This window comes from Barbus barbus (genome assembly GCF_936440315.1).
Source record: "Barbus barbus genome assembly, chromosome: 26".
NCBI classification, from domain to species: domain Eukaryota; kingdom Metazoa; phylum Chordata; class Actinopteri; order Cypriniformes; family Cyprinidae; genus Barbus; species Barbus barbus.
Window position 1 is genome coordinate 19027257 of NC_136754.1, and position 18597 is coordinate 19045853.

At 35.2% G+C, this 18597-nt stretch overlaps 1 protein-coding gene across 2 annotated transcripts in view; it reads left to right on the plus strand.

The window, feature by feature from the left end:
• Positions 1-18597, plus strand: part of LOC306846365 (dihydropyrimidine dehydrogenase [NADP(+)]-like) — a 127907-nt gene that overhangs the window by 31191 nt on the left and 78119 nt on the right. For both annotated transcript variants that reach the window (XM_079379690.1, XM_079379691.1), the window contains 6 exons: positions 1821-2017; positions 6172-6253; positions 7259-7346; positions 13354-13461; positions 13802-13971; positions 17576-17786. In XM_079379690.1, the coding sequence (XP_079235816.1) occupies positions 1821-2017; positions 6172-6253; positions 7259-7346; positions 13354-13461; positions 13802-13971; positions 17576-17786 (856 nt within the window). The remainder of the gene's footprint in view (positions 1-1820; positions 2018-6171; positions 6254-7258; positions 7347-13353; positions 13462-13801; positions 13972-17575; positions 17787-18597) is intronic.

The window sequence follows — 18597 nt, forward strand, 5'->3', positions numbered from 1 at the left end:
GTGGTCTACTAATGGTGCTCTCCTCTGTTCTTTTCTGCTCTCTTGTACTTTGTGCTGTTTCGTACGTTGAGTTCCTCACTCACATCCCTATAACAATCACCAGGCTCTTTTTAGTTCCTCTGAGAAAACTCAGTGGGAAAGTCTTTTTCTCTGATGGAATGTTTTTTTTTTCAAAGGTGTAAATCAAGAACAAGCTCAGAGAGGGAGAGAAAAAGTTAGCCTTTGCTCTCTTTTTCTTTAGTTTTTAATCTTTTTGAGAAAAAGTAAAAAACAAGGACCTTAGAGTTGTGTTTTTTTTTTTTTTTTTTCATGTTGCCTACCTAGTAGCCTACTACTTTGCACTGTCCTATTTATTTAGCTTATTGGCTTATTTGCTGGTAAATATTTATTGCTTGTTGTCTGGCTGTGATTGAGTTCACTGTGTGATTTCAAATTCTTATTTTTAACATTAAATCAGACAAATACTATATAAACAATTATACACTACCATTCAAAAGTTTGGGGTCCGTAAGAAGTCTCCTATGCTCACCAAGACTGCATTTATTTGATTAAAAGTACTGCAAAAACAGTAATATTTTGAAATAGTATTACAATAAAAAAAAAAAATGTTTTCTATGTTATTATATTTTAAAATACAAGTTATTTCTGGGCAGTATTTTCAGCAGCCATTTCTCGAGTGTACATTATTACATGATGCTTCAGAAATCTTTCTGAGCTGATGTTAATGTGCTAAAATATTACTGACCCCAAACTTAACTGAACTGTTATTGGTGTATATATTATTTATAAGTTATGGAATTTATTATATTAGTAGGGAAATATGACTAAAATGATTAATGCATAACCTAATGACACTTTTCTTAAAAGATAAAACATACATTGTCTAACTATGCTTTATTTTGTTTACTAAAAATTTCTATATTACAACATGGTTATCGCTGGCATTTTTTTTTCCCCCACACATGGCAGCATTTCTGTAGGATGACCCAGCTTTACAATAGCCTGCTCTGCCTTATTTCTGAAACTAGTCTGTCCATCTGTCAAATGTCAAGCTGTCCCATCTTCACTTCTGTCTTATCTTCTCTTCACCTGACCTAAGCGAATCTCTCCATTTTCACATCCCCCCTCTTTGAAAAAAAATCATCCTGAGAGGTCCAGAGAGTCCTGCCATACCATCCCACAAGCTGCCCCCCCCCCCCCCCCCCCCCGTCACCTCTCAGCACAGAGATGACAGCTCCTCTCTTCTCAAATGTAAAAGGCCAAGGTTGTTTATCAGCCTGTTGATTAGATAAGCCCTAGACAAGGCCATCAGCGGCCGCTCACCTCCTCTCCTCTCCTCTCCTCTCCTCTCCTCTCCTCTCCTCTCCTCTCCTCTCCTCTCCTCTCCTCTCCTCTCCTCTCCTCTCCTCTCCTCTCCTCTCCTCTCCTCAGTATGAGCTCGCTGACATACACAGACCAGTGCCTGCATTAGTGTAAAGCAGGAACTGTATAGTACATCACATACAGTAAATCATATTATATGCCTAGGCCGGCTTCTGGTAAACAGTCAGTTGAGATGATGCAAACGGGGCCTGAAAGGCTTTCTGGAGCTAAATAAGAGAGGAAAGAGAATAAGGCAATCACACCATAATGTTGTTTCATTAGGCCTCGGCAGATCTGTGCCTTTACTGTAAAAAGCTCTAGGGAGGTCAACTTCGAACAGTAATTTGCACACTGATTCCTTATAAATATTCCAGAGGTTACAGTGCCAGGGAAATAGGATTTATGTGTAAATGTAAATTTTATGCAGCCAGAATAAAGGTGAAGTTTGCTCTCCTCAGGTGTTCAGTAAGATGGGCATCCCTCAGATTAGGAATCCAGAGCTTCCTCCAGCACACGAAATGCCGGAGAGCTTCCACACAAGGATCGCTCTCGTTGGCTGCGGCCCTGCCAGCATCAGCTGTGCCTCCTTCCTGGCTCGGCTAGGCTACGATAACATCACTATCTTTGAGAAACAGAAATACATCGGTGGCCTCAGGTAAAGTAAATGATTTTTGAATCTCTTTATGCAGTGATCCTCTTAACGTAAGCCTGAAAAGACCATGCTAGTCTTGGTCTTGCTGGTGGATGACTGTAGTCATGTTTTTATCCAGAAAAACATTATCATCTTGTCAATAGACTTAGCTGTCTAGTTTTTGCTGACAAAAATACTGTAGGTTGGTTAATTGTCAATCAAATAAACAAACATTAAAATAGTCAGTAACACTTTATTTCGATAGTCCACTTTAGACATTCTACTAACAGTAAGTAACTTTGCAACTACATGTCAACTAGCAGTCATTAGAGTATTAGTAGACTGTCTGCTTAATACCTTCTAACACTTTATTTTGATGAGTCCACAACATACAACATACTAAGTATGAGAAACTTTGCAAGTATATGTCAACTTATTCTACTAACCCTAAACCTACCCTACTGAGAGTTAGTAGACATGTAGTTGCAAATTAATGAGAATTAGTTGACATGTAGTTACAAAGTTACTTATAGTTAGTAGAATGTCTAAAGTGGACTATCAAAATAAAGTGTAACCAAATAGTCATTTTAATAGGCCTTTAAAAACAAGTAGGCTTATTTTTATTTTATCAATATTTGCAAACATTTTAGTATGTTAATGGAATATTATTTATTTTATTAATAGTATATTAAGGATAGCCAAACTTATTTTAAATATAACACACATGTAATTAAATGTGACAGTTTAGTATATTACTCATTTATTTATTTGTTATTATCATTCAATGACATTTTATTAATTTTGTTTCTGAATATTAGGTATTTATAATACTGTTTTGGGGTCAGAAAGTCATACATCATACATTTATTCATCAATGATGCATTACAATATTTTTACATTACAATTTATACAGTTATTTTTTACAGTTACAGTTATTTGTAATAATAGTTGTAATAATAATGTTTCACAATATTAAGGTTTTACTGTATTCTTGATCAAATAAATGCAGTCTCGGTGTGCATAATAGCCGTCTTCTAAAACATTCGAGAAAAAAAAAAACTTTTTAAAAAAAGGTGCCAAACCCAAACTTTTATGTATGTCAGAATACTGCTTGCTTGCTTATTTATTTATTTATTTGGTTTTGTGTTGGTAATATTAGTTTCTCTATTGAAAGTATGTTCTTCCTGGATCTTTAATGAGCAGAACACGTGCTTGAGTGAATCACATGTGTGATTTGAACAGGTGGCGTTTCCCCCGAAAGTTATTTACTGAAGAAGTCTGAATTATGCACCATCTTGTAATTCCCATTATTATTATTTTACTCACGCCCGATGGAGAATGAGATGTTGCCGATCTTGTCAAATACACTATATCTTTCACCAGTGCTGGGCAGTAGCGTCGCTACAAGTAGTGACGCTACTAGTTTAACTACATTTCTCAGTAGCGTGATGGTAGCGTCACTGTTTTCCGAAACAAATAGCTTTTCAGTAGCGAAGCTCCATTTTTTTATCAAGTAGCGTGGTAGCGTCAACAAAAGCTAACGTTACATTTTCCAAAGCATTTCTGGAACTCAAGCTCAAATCAGAAATATAACTGCTACGGATCTCTGATCTTGGATCAGTAAAAGTGACGCCACCGTCACTAAAGCTTGTAACGCCATTGGCTCCTCAAACTATCAATCAAACTTCGTTATTCCTCCCGCCTCTCTCGTCAATGAAATGCGGCGCTCAGTTTGGAGCTTCTCAGTTTGTTTGCTGTCTGAAGGGAAATAAAGAACTGTTGACTGAATAAGTACAGTGTTTTCTTTACTCAATAAACACTATATTTATAAAGGCTAATGTTTATTTTTTTGTATTTGAGGAGCGGAGAATAGTGTCTTAGTCTATCATTTGTTGCCAAGTCACAGCAAAATAGCTTGTGCGAAGCGCTGAAACTTTTATTATATGATACTTTGGCCAAATAACAGAAAAAAACTGAGTGCCCACATAGCGACAGAAAACTGTATGACCTGCAAGTTCATGAAAATGTAAATAGGACGCACGTACTGCATTTGATGTGGTGTTAATGACGAGGGGAAAAAAACATTCGCTGGTCAAAAGCTTGAACTTGATTTTGGTGAAATGTTAATAACACGAATGTAACGCTGCAAATAAATGTAGCCAGGCCTATACATCTATATGGTAACATCATACAATACGATTTTATTCATGTTAGCTAATGTATTTACTAACATGAGCATACAATGAACAATACATGTTAATGTTACATTGTTAATGTTAGTTAATGAAAATACAGTCGTTCATTGGCAGTTCGTTAGTTCACAGTGCATTAACTAATAATAACAAACACATCTACAGTTTTACAGTTAGCACTTTAGTGCATTTCTCGAATCTTAATATTTGCAAAGTATGTGCATTTCTCAAAACAATTTGTACAAACAGCACCACACAATGGATTACATGCAAAAGCCTGTAACATATTCAAAAGCTTTAGTTCATCTCTCAAAGTTAAGTATTTATGTCAATGAACAAATCAGTGGCATGAAAATGAAAAGTCCTTGTGTCATTGTTCACAAACAAGACAGGCAAAGTGCTTAGTCATGTTGTCAATATAACAGTTCACTCTGTTACCTGATGTAAACTATGGCAACAGTTTGGATGACAGTTGCTGTACTGAAATGCAGAAGGCTGCACTTCTTATATTTGCCATATATTCATTTTAAAAGTACAAATGTACACATTACTGTATGTGGGATATTGATTGAAAGAGACAGGATTCACAGTTACACTTTTACTAGTGGTCTGACCAAAAAAAGACAAAAAAAAAAAGACCTTACAACATTATTGTGATATAGAAAAGAAATATAGGCACGAAGGCAAAACTACAAAATTAGAAAGGCAAACACAGGCAGAGCTTTGCTTTTGCATGCAGCAATGTATGAGGAATTTCAGAGAACTGGTTAATCATTGGTTGATCTACATTCTCTTCATTAGTGAAAGTCACATGAGCAATCCATGGCAAATTTACAAAAAGACTAATAGAAATGTGTAGAAAATGTGCTTGACAGTTTATACACAACTAGATCAACCATTTTGCATTTAATGACTTATACGATGAACTAATGACTAAATGTTTTGAGGGGTAAGACTATTGCACAGAGAACTAAATAATACATATTGAGCAACATGACATTAACAACTGATAATGTAGGAAAACGCAGACAAATGTACATAATCATTTGCATGAATGTACCAAAGCAATTGCAACTTGATCAAACGAATGAGAAACTCTTTTATCATGTGCACAATTGACTAGATGAATTTCATTTCTGATCTAAGAAATGCACAAAAACGACTGAGAAAAACTGTAATGCAAATGTTGTAATTAAAATACTTGCTGCAGAAATATTGTTCATTCTTAGTTCACGTTAACTACACGTTAACTAATGTTAACTAATGAACTTTATTGTGAAGTGTTACCATTAATATAAATGTATCTGTATACAATAAAGCCACAATATCAACTACCACTAGGAGGTTTCCGACCGACAGCAAACATTTATTTTGCCTAGTATGTCACAATATAATGTAAATCTGGCCCTGTACACGATACTGATTTTTGTTGCTAAATTGGTTTGGAACAGTTGTTGAATAAACAATTAAACTGAACTATTATGCCTATCTATCTGCTTGACTGACAGTTTTATTGATCACTGAGAGAGCATTGACTTGGTATGATATTGGTTCAATATAAAAACATTTTTTTTAAATAGCTTGGATGTAGTAAACTACTTTTGCCATGTTGCTGTAGCTTAGCTTGCTACATTTCCCAGGGCTGTAGCTTTAGTGTAGTGAAGCTTCATTTAATGAGGAGTAACTGTTAGAGTAACTGTTAGCTTAGCTCACTATATTTTCCAAGTAGCTTGCCCAACACTGTCTTTCACAAGCGTCATGGGGTTGTTCACTCGGACATCGATTTGTACAGCGTCAAAGCAACTGGACGTCATTCATTTTCAATGAGAGGTGGCACAAGCATGAGCTAGAGAGACAAAGTTGAACAGAGCTCAGCAGACTGATCAATCAGGGCATCCTGATCATGACTAATCAATATCATGCCACAAAGAAACAATTGCAAATATTAAAAGTTGTGTTTATGTGTTTCCCTGTCTTTTTTTGCAGCACTGCTGAAATTCCTCAGTTCCGTTTGCCCTATGAGGTGGTGCAGTTTGAGATTGATCTGATGAAGGATCTTGGCGTAAAGGTACCAGTGAAAGAGAGATGGGGGATGTCAGATCCTTCCAAACCATCAACAGCCAAATGTCACTGACATTAATAACCGTGCAGCGAAAAAAAGCAAGCTAACAAAACACAATTAAAAGCCACATTAGTGAGGCAAGTGGCAAAGACATCCATCTGTCCATTGCCTGAGAGCTGTGATGGTGAGAAATGGCAATCGATAGTCCTCATCCAGATCGCCTGACCATGATTAATTTGATTTTAGTCTTGAGAGAGCTGGAGAGAGACAGAAGGGGTGAGGGAAAGGGTTTCTCAAACTCGATGGAGGTTGGTTAAGGTTAAGTAAGGGGGACACTGACTTCCATGTACATCAACACTTTATTCATTTTCAGCAAAGGAATACCATTTACAATTATTTTAATTAAGAAAATGTGTGCTGATGAGGATTCCACCGTTCATATTCTGTGAACAAAAACACTTAATCTTGCTTAAATAATTATTGTTTTTCTCTCTTTTTTTCCCAAAAATAAATTTTTCTTGGTCCTAAACAGACTTAGAACTACATACAAGTTTACATACATCATCTTTACAATCAAGCACTGAAATGTACTAATATTACCATTACCAGGTGACAAATCAATTGCTGCACAATATTATACAGTCTGATTTATATTGTTAGCTGTGCTTTATTATTTGCATTTGGCATTATTTTCACCCTGCAGCCTGTGACCCTTTAAGAATAGACCTGTGACCTACCACTTGTGAACCACGGGTCTATTTGTCATTTGTACCCCAACACATAGCGGCACATGTGACCATTGAATCACTCTGTTTGCACTAATGCATCATAACTATACTCGTCTGTATACTGCCGTCACAAAGGTTGCGGGATGATTGATGTGATTATGTCCTGGAATTCACAGCAGCGTAGAATAATTGACGCTAACATCCTCTTTATGTGAATAATACAGACAGATGGAGGCAGCTGAGACAGATGCAGTGTGGATGTTTTGTTTTTTGTTCTCGACAGGTTGTTCTTGAGAAGGGACTGGGGCAGAATGGGATGACTCTGACCTCGCTGAAGGAAGAGGGCTTCAAAGTGGTCTTTGTTGGCATCGGTCAGTCCCTCTCTAGAGGTCTTTTTTTCTTTATTTGAATAAAACTGTCACGTGCTTGTTGACATCCTGTGCCTATAAACTAATTAGTCGCTGCATTAAAAAAATCAGTGTCCTCCATTGGAGGTCACTCTGTGAAGTTTTTTTACTCTCAAGGGAAACACATAACCCCTGTCCTCGCTTCCCTTGATATCTAACTGGCCTGTCTGTGTAATGCTCCCTGTTTCATTGTCTCTTTTTTTCTGCCTTCCTGCATGTCTTGTATTCTGCCTTGCTCTCCATCACCCCATCTATTCTGTGTCCTTCAATCTGTCATTCCTTTTTGAACACACACACACACTCACACTCACACTCACACACACACATATTTGCGCTCTTTGTTAAATGGCACATTTATCACATTTATTCATTATTCCGTCCAGACATGAAATAAATGTTTAACCTTAAAGAGATCACCAATAAATGAGAAAAGTGGTTCAGAGTTACCAATAAATGAGAATGCTGTTATTTTTTGTCAAAAAAATTTATAATATGACTTTGAAATTAAATAGAAATTCACCCCGTTTATTTTCTTAATGCATGTCCCTACTGTGAACGATTCATCCATGCGTCTTTAATTTATTTATTTATTTATATGTCATAACTCCATATTCCATTTAAATGACAGATCTCATTTCGTTTAATCATTTAATCCTCTTCCATTTCTTACAATCTTCTGCTACCCTCACAATATCATAAAATGTCTTCATAATACGTCTCCATTTGAAGCTGTATTTGTGTGAGGAACAGAATAGAACAAAACTTTTTTTTTAAATAATCTTTATCTCTCTTTTGCGAGACGTAGCGAAGTCTGATTTGTATGGAATTGTTCTTTTGAGTCAGATCTTTTCAATGAATCAAAAAACAAACAAAGTCGCAACTGTTAACAGCTCACTGGAGAGGAAGATCATCAATAAATAATGATGGTGCTTTTTATGGGCATTTTTTAAGCATGAACACTCCAATCTTTATTCATTCTAATTCGAAAAAGATCGACCAGTACATTATTCAAAATATCTCTTTTTGTGTTCCACAGAAGAAAAAATGGACACACTTTAGTTTAGGGACCAATTCTCACTATTAACTAGTTGCTTATTAGCTGCCTGTTATTAACATATTAATTGTTTATTAGTACTTACAAAGCACATATTCTGCATGACCATATTCTACATCCCTAATCTGACCCAATACCTAAACTTAACAACTACCTTACTAACTATTAATAAGCAGCAGATCAGTAGTTTATTGATGCAGAAGTCATAGTTAATTGTTTGTTAATGGTGAGAATTGGACTTTAAAATAAACAGTGACCGAGAAAAGTCATATAAGTACAGTATATATGGACATGAGGTCAAGTAAATGATGACCGAATTTCAATTTTTTCAACTAATCCTTTAATGCCTGGCATTTGTGGATTCTTTGAGCAAAAAGAAATGTGTCCGTTGAGTCATTTTGCCTTCTATTTTTATTAAAGTAAGGAAATATTGTGTGCATTGGTGTATTGATTTGATTTGAGAAATTCAAACATTCCTCAAGGGTGACTGTGTACTTTGTGCTTCTTTCTTCTCCTTATAATTAAAAGGAATGCGTATCATTTATTATGTTTGAATAGCACTACTTTTTGGTAGCTAAGCTTCATTGTTATTGAGACGGACGAGTCTCAGAACTGCTGTGGGATTTCTTTTTCTCATAAAGCAATGGCAATAAGCTGGGAATCATAAAGGAAATGATTACATTTGCGCCTCTGTGATATTTTTTCACCACTTCTCTCATGTTGTCTCTAATGTCAGCCTCTACAGTGATTGACATGCAAATGTGTACCTTTGCCTTTGAGAGAGAGAAATGGTTGAAAAACACAGATAAGGATGTTTCTTTTCGGCCTGTAAAAATAACCGACGTGTTCCACGCACACCCTTTTTGGTCATTTTATCATGTGATTTCCATGTCGTACGCTCCCCGGCTCAGTAATAGCTATCATCACAATATACATTTTTGGACCGTTGCCTTAAAAATATTGTTTTCCGTGTACACCCACCACAAAATCGTTCACAATGGAGGCAATTAAGCCCGGAATGCTTTAAGGTTAGCAGCAGTCATGTGGGTTTATCTGAGGTATTGAAAAAGATGAATGCAGCTTCTAAACTACACCATATGGGTAGGCAGATTGGTCTAGATGTTCAGTTCTAATGAATATGACTCTAAGGAGGTCTTACTGAGGTCAGCGTGTATATCATAATGTTGCATTAGTTGAGTTTCCTACAAAAGCTTATGAAATGCCAGGAGTTGCCTAATAAATATACAATTTTCTTAGATTAAAAAAAAAAGATTTTCTCAGTGTCGCTTTACATTAACTATAATTTAAAACTTTTACATTTTACTGCATTATATAATGCTTACAAATCATTAGTTTGACAGCTACAAATAAGTTCATAGTTAGAAATGTCATTTACATTTTAAATACTATATTTTTTTTTAGGTATATTCCTTCCTGGAGTGCCTTCGGGGACTCCTGGGGAAAAACTTTGGATTTAAGGCAATCACTGTCAGGGAAGGATAAAACCGCCTTTTTAACTGTTTTGCATCGTATTACTGCATATGGCATTTAAGCTGTTAAAGAAAGCAGTCCAAGAACTACTTTTCAACTAAAGTTGAACACCAGATGGGATATTGGATATCAATATGTTGGGCTTTACATTTATAGCAGAACTCCAAACAACTGAGCTGGTTACTTTTTATTGTAGTATATTACTTCTTGGTGTTGCTGTTAGTCACACAAACTTCGATTTATGTCCTCGCTGTGGTGCTGATCCAGGAACAGTAAAAACCACAATCCATCTAAATCATTACTTAAAAACTCAACTTCTTTTATATTTCCCCATCGATCGTGCTGTAAATAGTTAGCCTAGAAGATCACAACAGGACACAGAACAGAAAACAAAGTGTTTCCTTATTACTCGAGTATAAAATCTGGAAACAAATGTCTTGATCCTAATACAAAACCCTAATGTTTGTAACACTCTCGGCAGGGTAAGACAAGACAAAAACAGCTCCTGTAAAATGTCTACCATATAGATATACAGTGTTCTGAGACCCTACTTTTGTTTTAGAATTGTCAAAATCCTAACACTTTGTTTATTTTTCAGGTTCAAATTCAATTTAGAATCCCAGAAATATTTAATTTAAATCTGTAAAAAAAAAGAAAGCTACAATGTAAAAATAAAAAATGGCAATATTTTAGATTCTGTGCTATTTCATGCTCACTACCATAGTGAAAAATAAATATACTAAAATGTATTTGAAATACTTTTATTTCATGCAGAGTATACTACAAATACATTTACATATTTATGTACTTAATAAGAATATTGTTTTACTTTTAGTATTACTAAACTGGTATACTTAAAGTTTGCTAAACTGCAACAAGTAATTTTTTTACTTAATGGACTTTAATTGTGCGGAAGTCCAACTCAAGAAATACTGAAGTATATTTGCTTGTGCTAAAGTGGAGCTATTACAAGTAAACTTCAGGTATCTCGCATTTAAAGACCGATATTATTCAAACTTCAAACAATCCTCATCAATAGTGACATTAAAACACATTTTAGGCTTAATAATAAGAAATATTCATTGTGCACAAGTAGTACTCCAAATAAAGTTATTAAATTGTCATTTTTATATCAGTAAGTCTTGAGCAATATATCAGTAAATATGTCATATAAATAAATGTATTTTAAACATATAATTATTTTTTACTTGGGGAATCAAGTGACCACATTTAAAACACACACAATGTGTATAGATTGAATAGACTGTCATATGTTCTTGTTCTTTGGATCACCTCAAATCATGCTGGAGAAGTAGTTGCCAATATTATATGGTATACTACCAAATATGGGCTTTTTAAAAACAGTTTTTGAATAAATAGAAGAGGAACTCGCAAAACACCTTCAGGGTCCCTCATAAGATTTCATTTCTAAAACTACATCTACTTCTTTACTTACCTTTCCTATAAAACCATTACCAGTCTGGGAATCACTGTATTTTTCTTCAGCTCTTGCAGTTGCTTAATGCATTATAGGCATACGGGAAAAGACTAGTATTTAATTTGTTCATGGATTTGATCTGAGAAGTGTCAAATGGTGCTACGAAGCAACTGCTCTTAGCCGGTTCAAGGCAAAATTACATTTTTAGACATCTCTCAGCAGCATAACTTTGTGAATTTAACCGTTATCCTTATGTTGCCTTGTATGAAGCGCCCACATTGTTCAGAACAGACTTTAAATAGCCTATAATGATGGGAAAGAAGTACAGGCAATATTTTGTTTGTACCTGGAGCATCTGTGAACTTCCAGTTACCTTCTGCATGTCGTATTTGTTAATCTGTTCTTTGTTGCTTCGGCGTACAAAGTTTTCGTCTGTTGCTTCAAGGCACACAATGGCTTTTCCCTCCCATCACACACGAGGCCTTCGTGTTCATCACTCAAACAGTGATGATGGGCATAATGAGATAGAGATTGATAGCCTCCATCATGCAGTACATCCTTGGGGTGCGTGCCAGCCGTAATAGACAGATTTGAAGTGACAGGGGGTTAAGTATCCCTTAGATCCATTTCTGTTTGCCCTTTGTCTTATCGACATACTTCTTAAGGAAGCCGCCTGCCATTGCTCTAGTTCATTATTATACGTTACATGTCTGTGGAGGACATAATTCCAAACAAACTCTATTAGATCATTGATTTATATTCAATTGCTGAAGTGTGTTTATGCTCTGTAGTTACAGTTAATGTTTGTACTCATAATGTTGATATCAGCTGCACAAATCATGACTTCGCTGAAGTTTTAACATGGGTTGTTTGCCCTATTACAATAAGCCAGATGCTCTGTGAATATTAGTGTTCAGGGACGTCATGCACCTCATTTTATTTTGAGGGGGCACAAGTAATAGTTGCAACTCACTTGGTGGAAAGTAATAGTTGCAACTCACTTGGTGGATTTGTGGTTCTGTTTTTGTTTAGCATGTATAATATAATATAATATAATATAACACTTAATTTTAAGGTGTCGTCATTACACGTTACATGTACTTACTATTACAATTAATTATGCATAATTGCATGCAAGTAACCCTAAGCCAAACCCTAATCTTAACCCAAACCATATAGTAAGTACATGTAGTTAATTAATATTACTCAGTACTTAAAGGTATAATTGCACTGTAACAAGAACACCTTAAAATAAAGTGTAACCTAATATAATATATTAGATACTATACATGAACAGATGGATGAATTCATATAATTAATTAAATTATAATTTATTATTTGGTGTGCTATATTGCCACTGAGCTTGACAGCAAGTGATCACCATGCATTTTTACTTATTTTAATTTTTTGTTCTGTTAACTCGTTACACTTAAACTCATTTTCAAGTTAAAAGTGACATGAAGGTAGATAGATTATAAATTAAATTTGAAGCAAATGATGAACAGAAATTAAATTGAGACATGTTTAGAATAGGCAATTTAGACCATTATTTATGCTTAATCACTGTAAAAAATAAAATTGTAATTTTAAAGGAAAACACTGGAAAAATGCTACCTTAAAAATTGGTTGACACTTTGTTCCCTTACTATATACAGAGAAAAACTTTTATCGATATAACGGGACATTTCATTTTCCTTCATTTAATTTACAATACACACAAAAAAAAGTAAATTCACAAGTGCAAATTTCCTGTGTGACACTGAACATTTGATGTTTTTTTCATTGAAATGTCTTCATACCATTATTTTATTTATTTATTTGTTTATTTATTATTTTGAAGTTGCATTCTGAATCCACTTGGCTCACAACATGAAAGGACACAATGTTTCCAATGTTGTTTTATGCACCTGGTCACACATTGCCTCCAGGTGTATTCATCCTAACACACAATATACATTCTTGATTATTATTTTTTTCATACTGAACAGGTCTTCCACAAGCCAACAGGGACAAGATCTTTGAGGGCTTGACCACAGAACAGGGATTCTACACATCAAAGGATTTCCTACCCTTGGTTGCAAAGGCCAGTAAAATAGGTACTGAAAGAGATTCCAGTTTATATTCCTTTCAACATGGTGTGACGTAAAAAAAAAGTGTGAATTTACAGTATACCTTTGAATACCAGCTGCTATCATTTCACAGTAATTTTATTTTACTTATTTCCTGTTGTGTTCTCTTGTAACACTATTACACTGACTGAAAAAAAAAAAAAAAAAAAAAAAAAACCTCTCCTCAATAGTTCTCAGTTGTGGCATTCAGTGGTAATAGTTTCTGTTAATGATATTTGATGCTGGTTAAATCTCAATACACTGAATTTTACTTACAATTTGTGTTATTTGTTGTGTTTTTTTTTTCTGTGGAACATGTATTTTGCAGGCATGTGTAATTGCCGTTCGCAGCTGCCAAAGCTGCATGGGAATGTGATCGTCCTAGGCGCAGGAGACACAGCGTTTGACTGCGCCACCTCTGCTCTCCGCTGTGGAGCTCGACGAGTCTTTGTGGTCTTTAGAAAGGGCTTCACCAACATTCGCGCTGTTCCAGAAGAGGTAAAAAAAATCAGTTCAGCAGCACCTGCAGCCAGTGATAAATTCCTATTGAAAGAACAGCTGTATACCCCACGTCCTTAAGAAGACATTTTCTCTTTTTGTCCTCTTAAATTACATTTTGTGTTAATTTTGACATGTTTTTTTGTTGTTGTTTGTTTGTTTGTTAGAATTCTGGCAAACTCTCTCACTACATCTCTACTGCTCACTCAAATGACAAGTATAGATATATAGATTATGGTGTACCTCTACAAGCTCTTTTACTCAAAGAAGTATTCTGCCTTGAAGATAATTCCAATCTTTTTTTAAAATCTCTTTATAGGTGAAGTACAGTATGTAATATCTGTTTTGTAAGTTTTTTTTTTTTTTGGTCAGAGTGGGTCAGCAGTAACAAAATTGTCTTAACCACAGAACCTTACAGTAAAGTGTTACCATTATTTGCTCAGTTGCACAGAAATAAAACTGTTCACCTTTAAAATGATCTTGTCTGGAACCTGGCAGACTGTTGCATAAAACCCTGAAATAATTAAAATGATTCCCAAATGGACATAATGTATTCAAGGGAATGTAAAAAAAAAAAAAAAAAGTGAAGTTATATTCACTATCCACCTTTCCTCTGCTCAATTGAGAACGTAGCCTAGTTTCGAAAGCCATTGTCTCAGTTATTACTGATATTTTGCAAAATTCTGTCTGTAATGTGGAATAGTTTCATGAAATATTAATAGTTTCAAATGGAACCTTATCAAAGTTAACACAGCTAGCCGTAGATTACACAACGGACAGTCGGAATAAAAGCGATAAAAGTCAGCTGAGAAAAACTGATTGGCCTTACTTAATGGAGTAGGCTGACAGTAAAAAGATTGAGTAAAATATCTATGATAGCTGATCTGAAATCTAGTGTAAAATCTAGAGTGGAGTGAGCTGGAGTTAAAAGTGGACCTTTCTCTGTGATAAAAAAAAAAAGGTTAAAAAACAAAAGGTACGTGAAAAAAGAAGCTTATGTGTTTTAAAACTATTAATTCTGCCTCTATTTCCTATACAATATTTTTTTCAGTTACACACAAATAAACATTATATACAATGATTATACTTTAATACATAGAACTGAATATACAGTATTGTTTATGAGACATATTTTGAGACATATGAGACAAATTTATGTATTACACATATAAAGTATTATGTACATTTAGAAAAGCTAGTAATGTAGTTAAATGGTGATAGAAAAATAGTTTTTTTTGTGGGGAATGTTTAGTAACCTTCACAGTACTGTATGTCTGTGCACTGTTAAGACTTGGACAGAGATTAGTCTGTCGATGCATCTGTGAAAATGAATTACATGTTTGCTATATTGTCTTCCACTTTATGCTCTATACAGTTTATAAATAGCAATTTAATTAACTTAAATCTTACTTTCCTCTAGTTTATACTGTATACAATTTATATGTCTATACTTTACCTAGTGCTTAATTTAGCTGTTGTCAAACACAATAGGTATTAAACATAAAAAAGACTTTCCCATCTCAGAGAAAAAAATACCTTGGAGTTAAAGCAGTTGAAAAAGAGTTTTGCAGAAAAAAAAAGTGAGAAGTTTCTGTAAAGGTGACCATGTTGAGCTTTATATAATAAGATTTATTTTTCTGTGGAGCTTTTTAAAAAAGTAATTAAGACATTCTTTTCTCAATGACAACTGTTGCAATGCTGCCATGGCAACAGTGACAAGAAAGTTAAACTTAGAAATGTGTAACTACAGCAACTATTAGCTCTGCCTTTGCTCTGTGAACGTTCAAACAGGGGTGTGCTAAAGCACCATGGCTTTAAATTAAGCATCTTCATAATGGAGAGATTTTTTTATGAAAGGTGTTAGTTTTACTCTCAGTTCATGTACGTTTAAGGAATTTAGCAGACTCTTTTATCCAGAACAACTTACAAAAATCTCTTTAGCTTGTCGCATGAGACCATTGTGATTAACAGATGGTAAGCATACAGTTTAGCACATTAGCTAAGAAAAGAATTTATTTGTGTACAAATACAAACAAGTGCTTGCTAGTACAAATACAGCTGATATATACATACTATAAAACCTAGTGCAAATAAACAAGACACTGTTTGATTTCTTTTTTTAATAATATAATATATTTGAAACTTTATTTGCAATTTCAGATGTCATTGTGCAGTGGAGTAAATTGCAGAATGGGGGTGGAGATTTAGATGATAGGGGTTGACGTGCGGCCAATGTACGAATAAAACCTACAGCACTGTTCCCTAGTAAGGAAAGGGCTGACTCTGGATATTCAGCTGGAGAAATCTGTGTGTCTTCACTGTGGTTAGTTTATGTGGTGCAAATGACAGGTTGTTGTCCAGTGCGGCATCAGGTTTCTTGGCTTTCTGTGTGGGTGAGATGGTGGAGTTGTTTATTGAAATGACAAGGTCTTGTCAAGGGTGGATTTTAGATGGGATGCACAGAAGCTTGTTTTTTTGATAAATTTAGCTTCAGAAGACAGCTGTTCATCTAGGTATAAATGCTAGCCAGACATGAGGTGATTTGTGAGAATCGTGGTTGTCAGAGGGTGGGAAAGTGACAATTAATTGATTATGAGCTCAATGAGAATGATAGATGAAGCCATTAGAGGTGTAAAGGAAGAACAGAACTTGTCTGAGTACTGAACCCCGTGGAACTCCAGTGGTTTTGGAGATGAAGTGGGTCCTTCCCATTATATCTAGTGGGTTCATTTCTGAAGGTACAATGAAAAAAAAGTGAGTGCAGACTTTGTAATTCAATCACTTTTATTAGGGCTGTTTTTGAGGATTGTGCCATTTCTAAACCAATTTTCATCAATGAAATTGTTTTTGCAGGTGTAGTCTGGGATACGGTTGAACACCAAATTCTGTGTGGTTCTACAATTGACTTGCTTCACAATGGACATAAAGTTTTATTTTATTTTTAACTCTTCCATCCATGATCCTATCAGAATAGACTTGTCACCAATTTTGGGGTCACTACCTACCAGTTGAGAACTACTGCTCTTCACTGTTGAGAGAGGGCAGTAAAGATTCCTATAACCTGTCAGATGTCCATGACTACAAACCGATGTGAAGAGTACCTGAAGTTAGGAAGGTCAGGTGATGGTGGAGGTGATGAAAAATAATCTAAGATAGAGTAAAAAAGGGTTGAACAAGAGTCCAACCCATTTGGACTCTTGTGCTTGTGGTCAGTGGTTTATACTGGAGTGTTTTATTGGAGATTATTAAGGGGAAAGAAGCAATGTGCTGGAAAAGTTATCAGGAGATACAGTGGAATGAGTAGGATAAGCTGGATATTTAAGTAGAATATAGAAGATACAAAAATGCTTTCTGGGATTTGAAACTTGGCTTTGTAAAAACTTTTAGGAGATTTTCACTGGGAAGATTTGGGTCTCAAAATAAATGGTACGGCTGATGCTGTCTGTAAGCAGGCTCAGGCAGATGTTCAGGTGTCTGTGAAGTATAGCCAATACTTAAATTTTAGTGTCATGACCACCTTCTAAAGATGAATGCACTTTGTTTTCAGTCAATACAATGTTAACAATTAGGATCACATGCTTCTCTTTTGATTTCTGTTTTTAAGATGGAGGTGGCCAAAGAGGAAAAGTGTGAGTTCCTGCCCTTCCTGTCACCACGTGAACTAATCAAGAAAGATGGACGTGTCATAGGCCTGCGTTTTTTCCGCACAGAGCAGCAGGATGATGGGACCTGGATTGTTGATGAGGACCAAATTGTCCACCTGAAAGCAGACTTCATCATCAGTGCCTTTGGGTCCATGTTGAACGATCCAGAAGGTGAGATCAGAGTTGAGCCTGGTGACTCAGAAAGGACACGAGATGTAGCTATATTAATGAGCTTATATGGGTTTATTTTGTATACATTTTTTACTTCTTTTTGAAGCTGCTTATATTGTATGAAGTGAGAATTACATTTCTCATCATGCTCTAACTGTATTTGTTTCCAGGGCAATGTAGTTTGAAGGTACCCAAATGAATGATTCCAGTACGTATTGTTTTGTGTTGCACACTGGGTCAGTTAAAATCTGGTTCTAATGTGGTATAAAGGAGCACATGTTGGCATACCTGTGGTCCATGTGAAAGATTTCCCCAGCGAGCCATCACGGAATCCAGACTGTTCTCTCATCAATAAGCATTCAGCACCGCCCCACTTATCTTTCCTTAGCAGATTTTAGTAGCCACAGCGTGATAACCATCACTCTGAGGGAGAGGCAGGAGATAAGACCCTCAAAACGAGAGCCTTGTTTCATTATGGGAATCCTTTATCAATCCACCATCACAAAAACAACCTTATTTCAACAGATTAGCCAAAAACATCAACCACACATTCCGATATTATGTCTGGATCACATATTCTGTGCTCCTTCACTATATATATATTAACCAAGGTCTTTTTGTTTAATCTTTATCATAATATATTTTTATTGCAATTTATATATTTTCATATTTATATATTTATTATATAACTTGTAAAAAAAAGGTTATTAAACGCTTACAACTTGAAACATATTCACAAATCATACAAACCAAATACCAAAATGACAGTTTTGTTATTATTTACATATCCAATCTAAATCTCTATACTGTT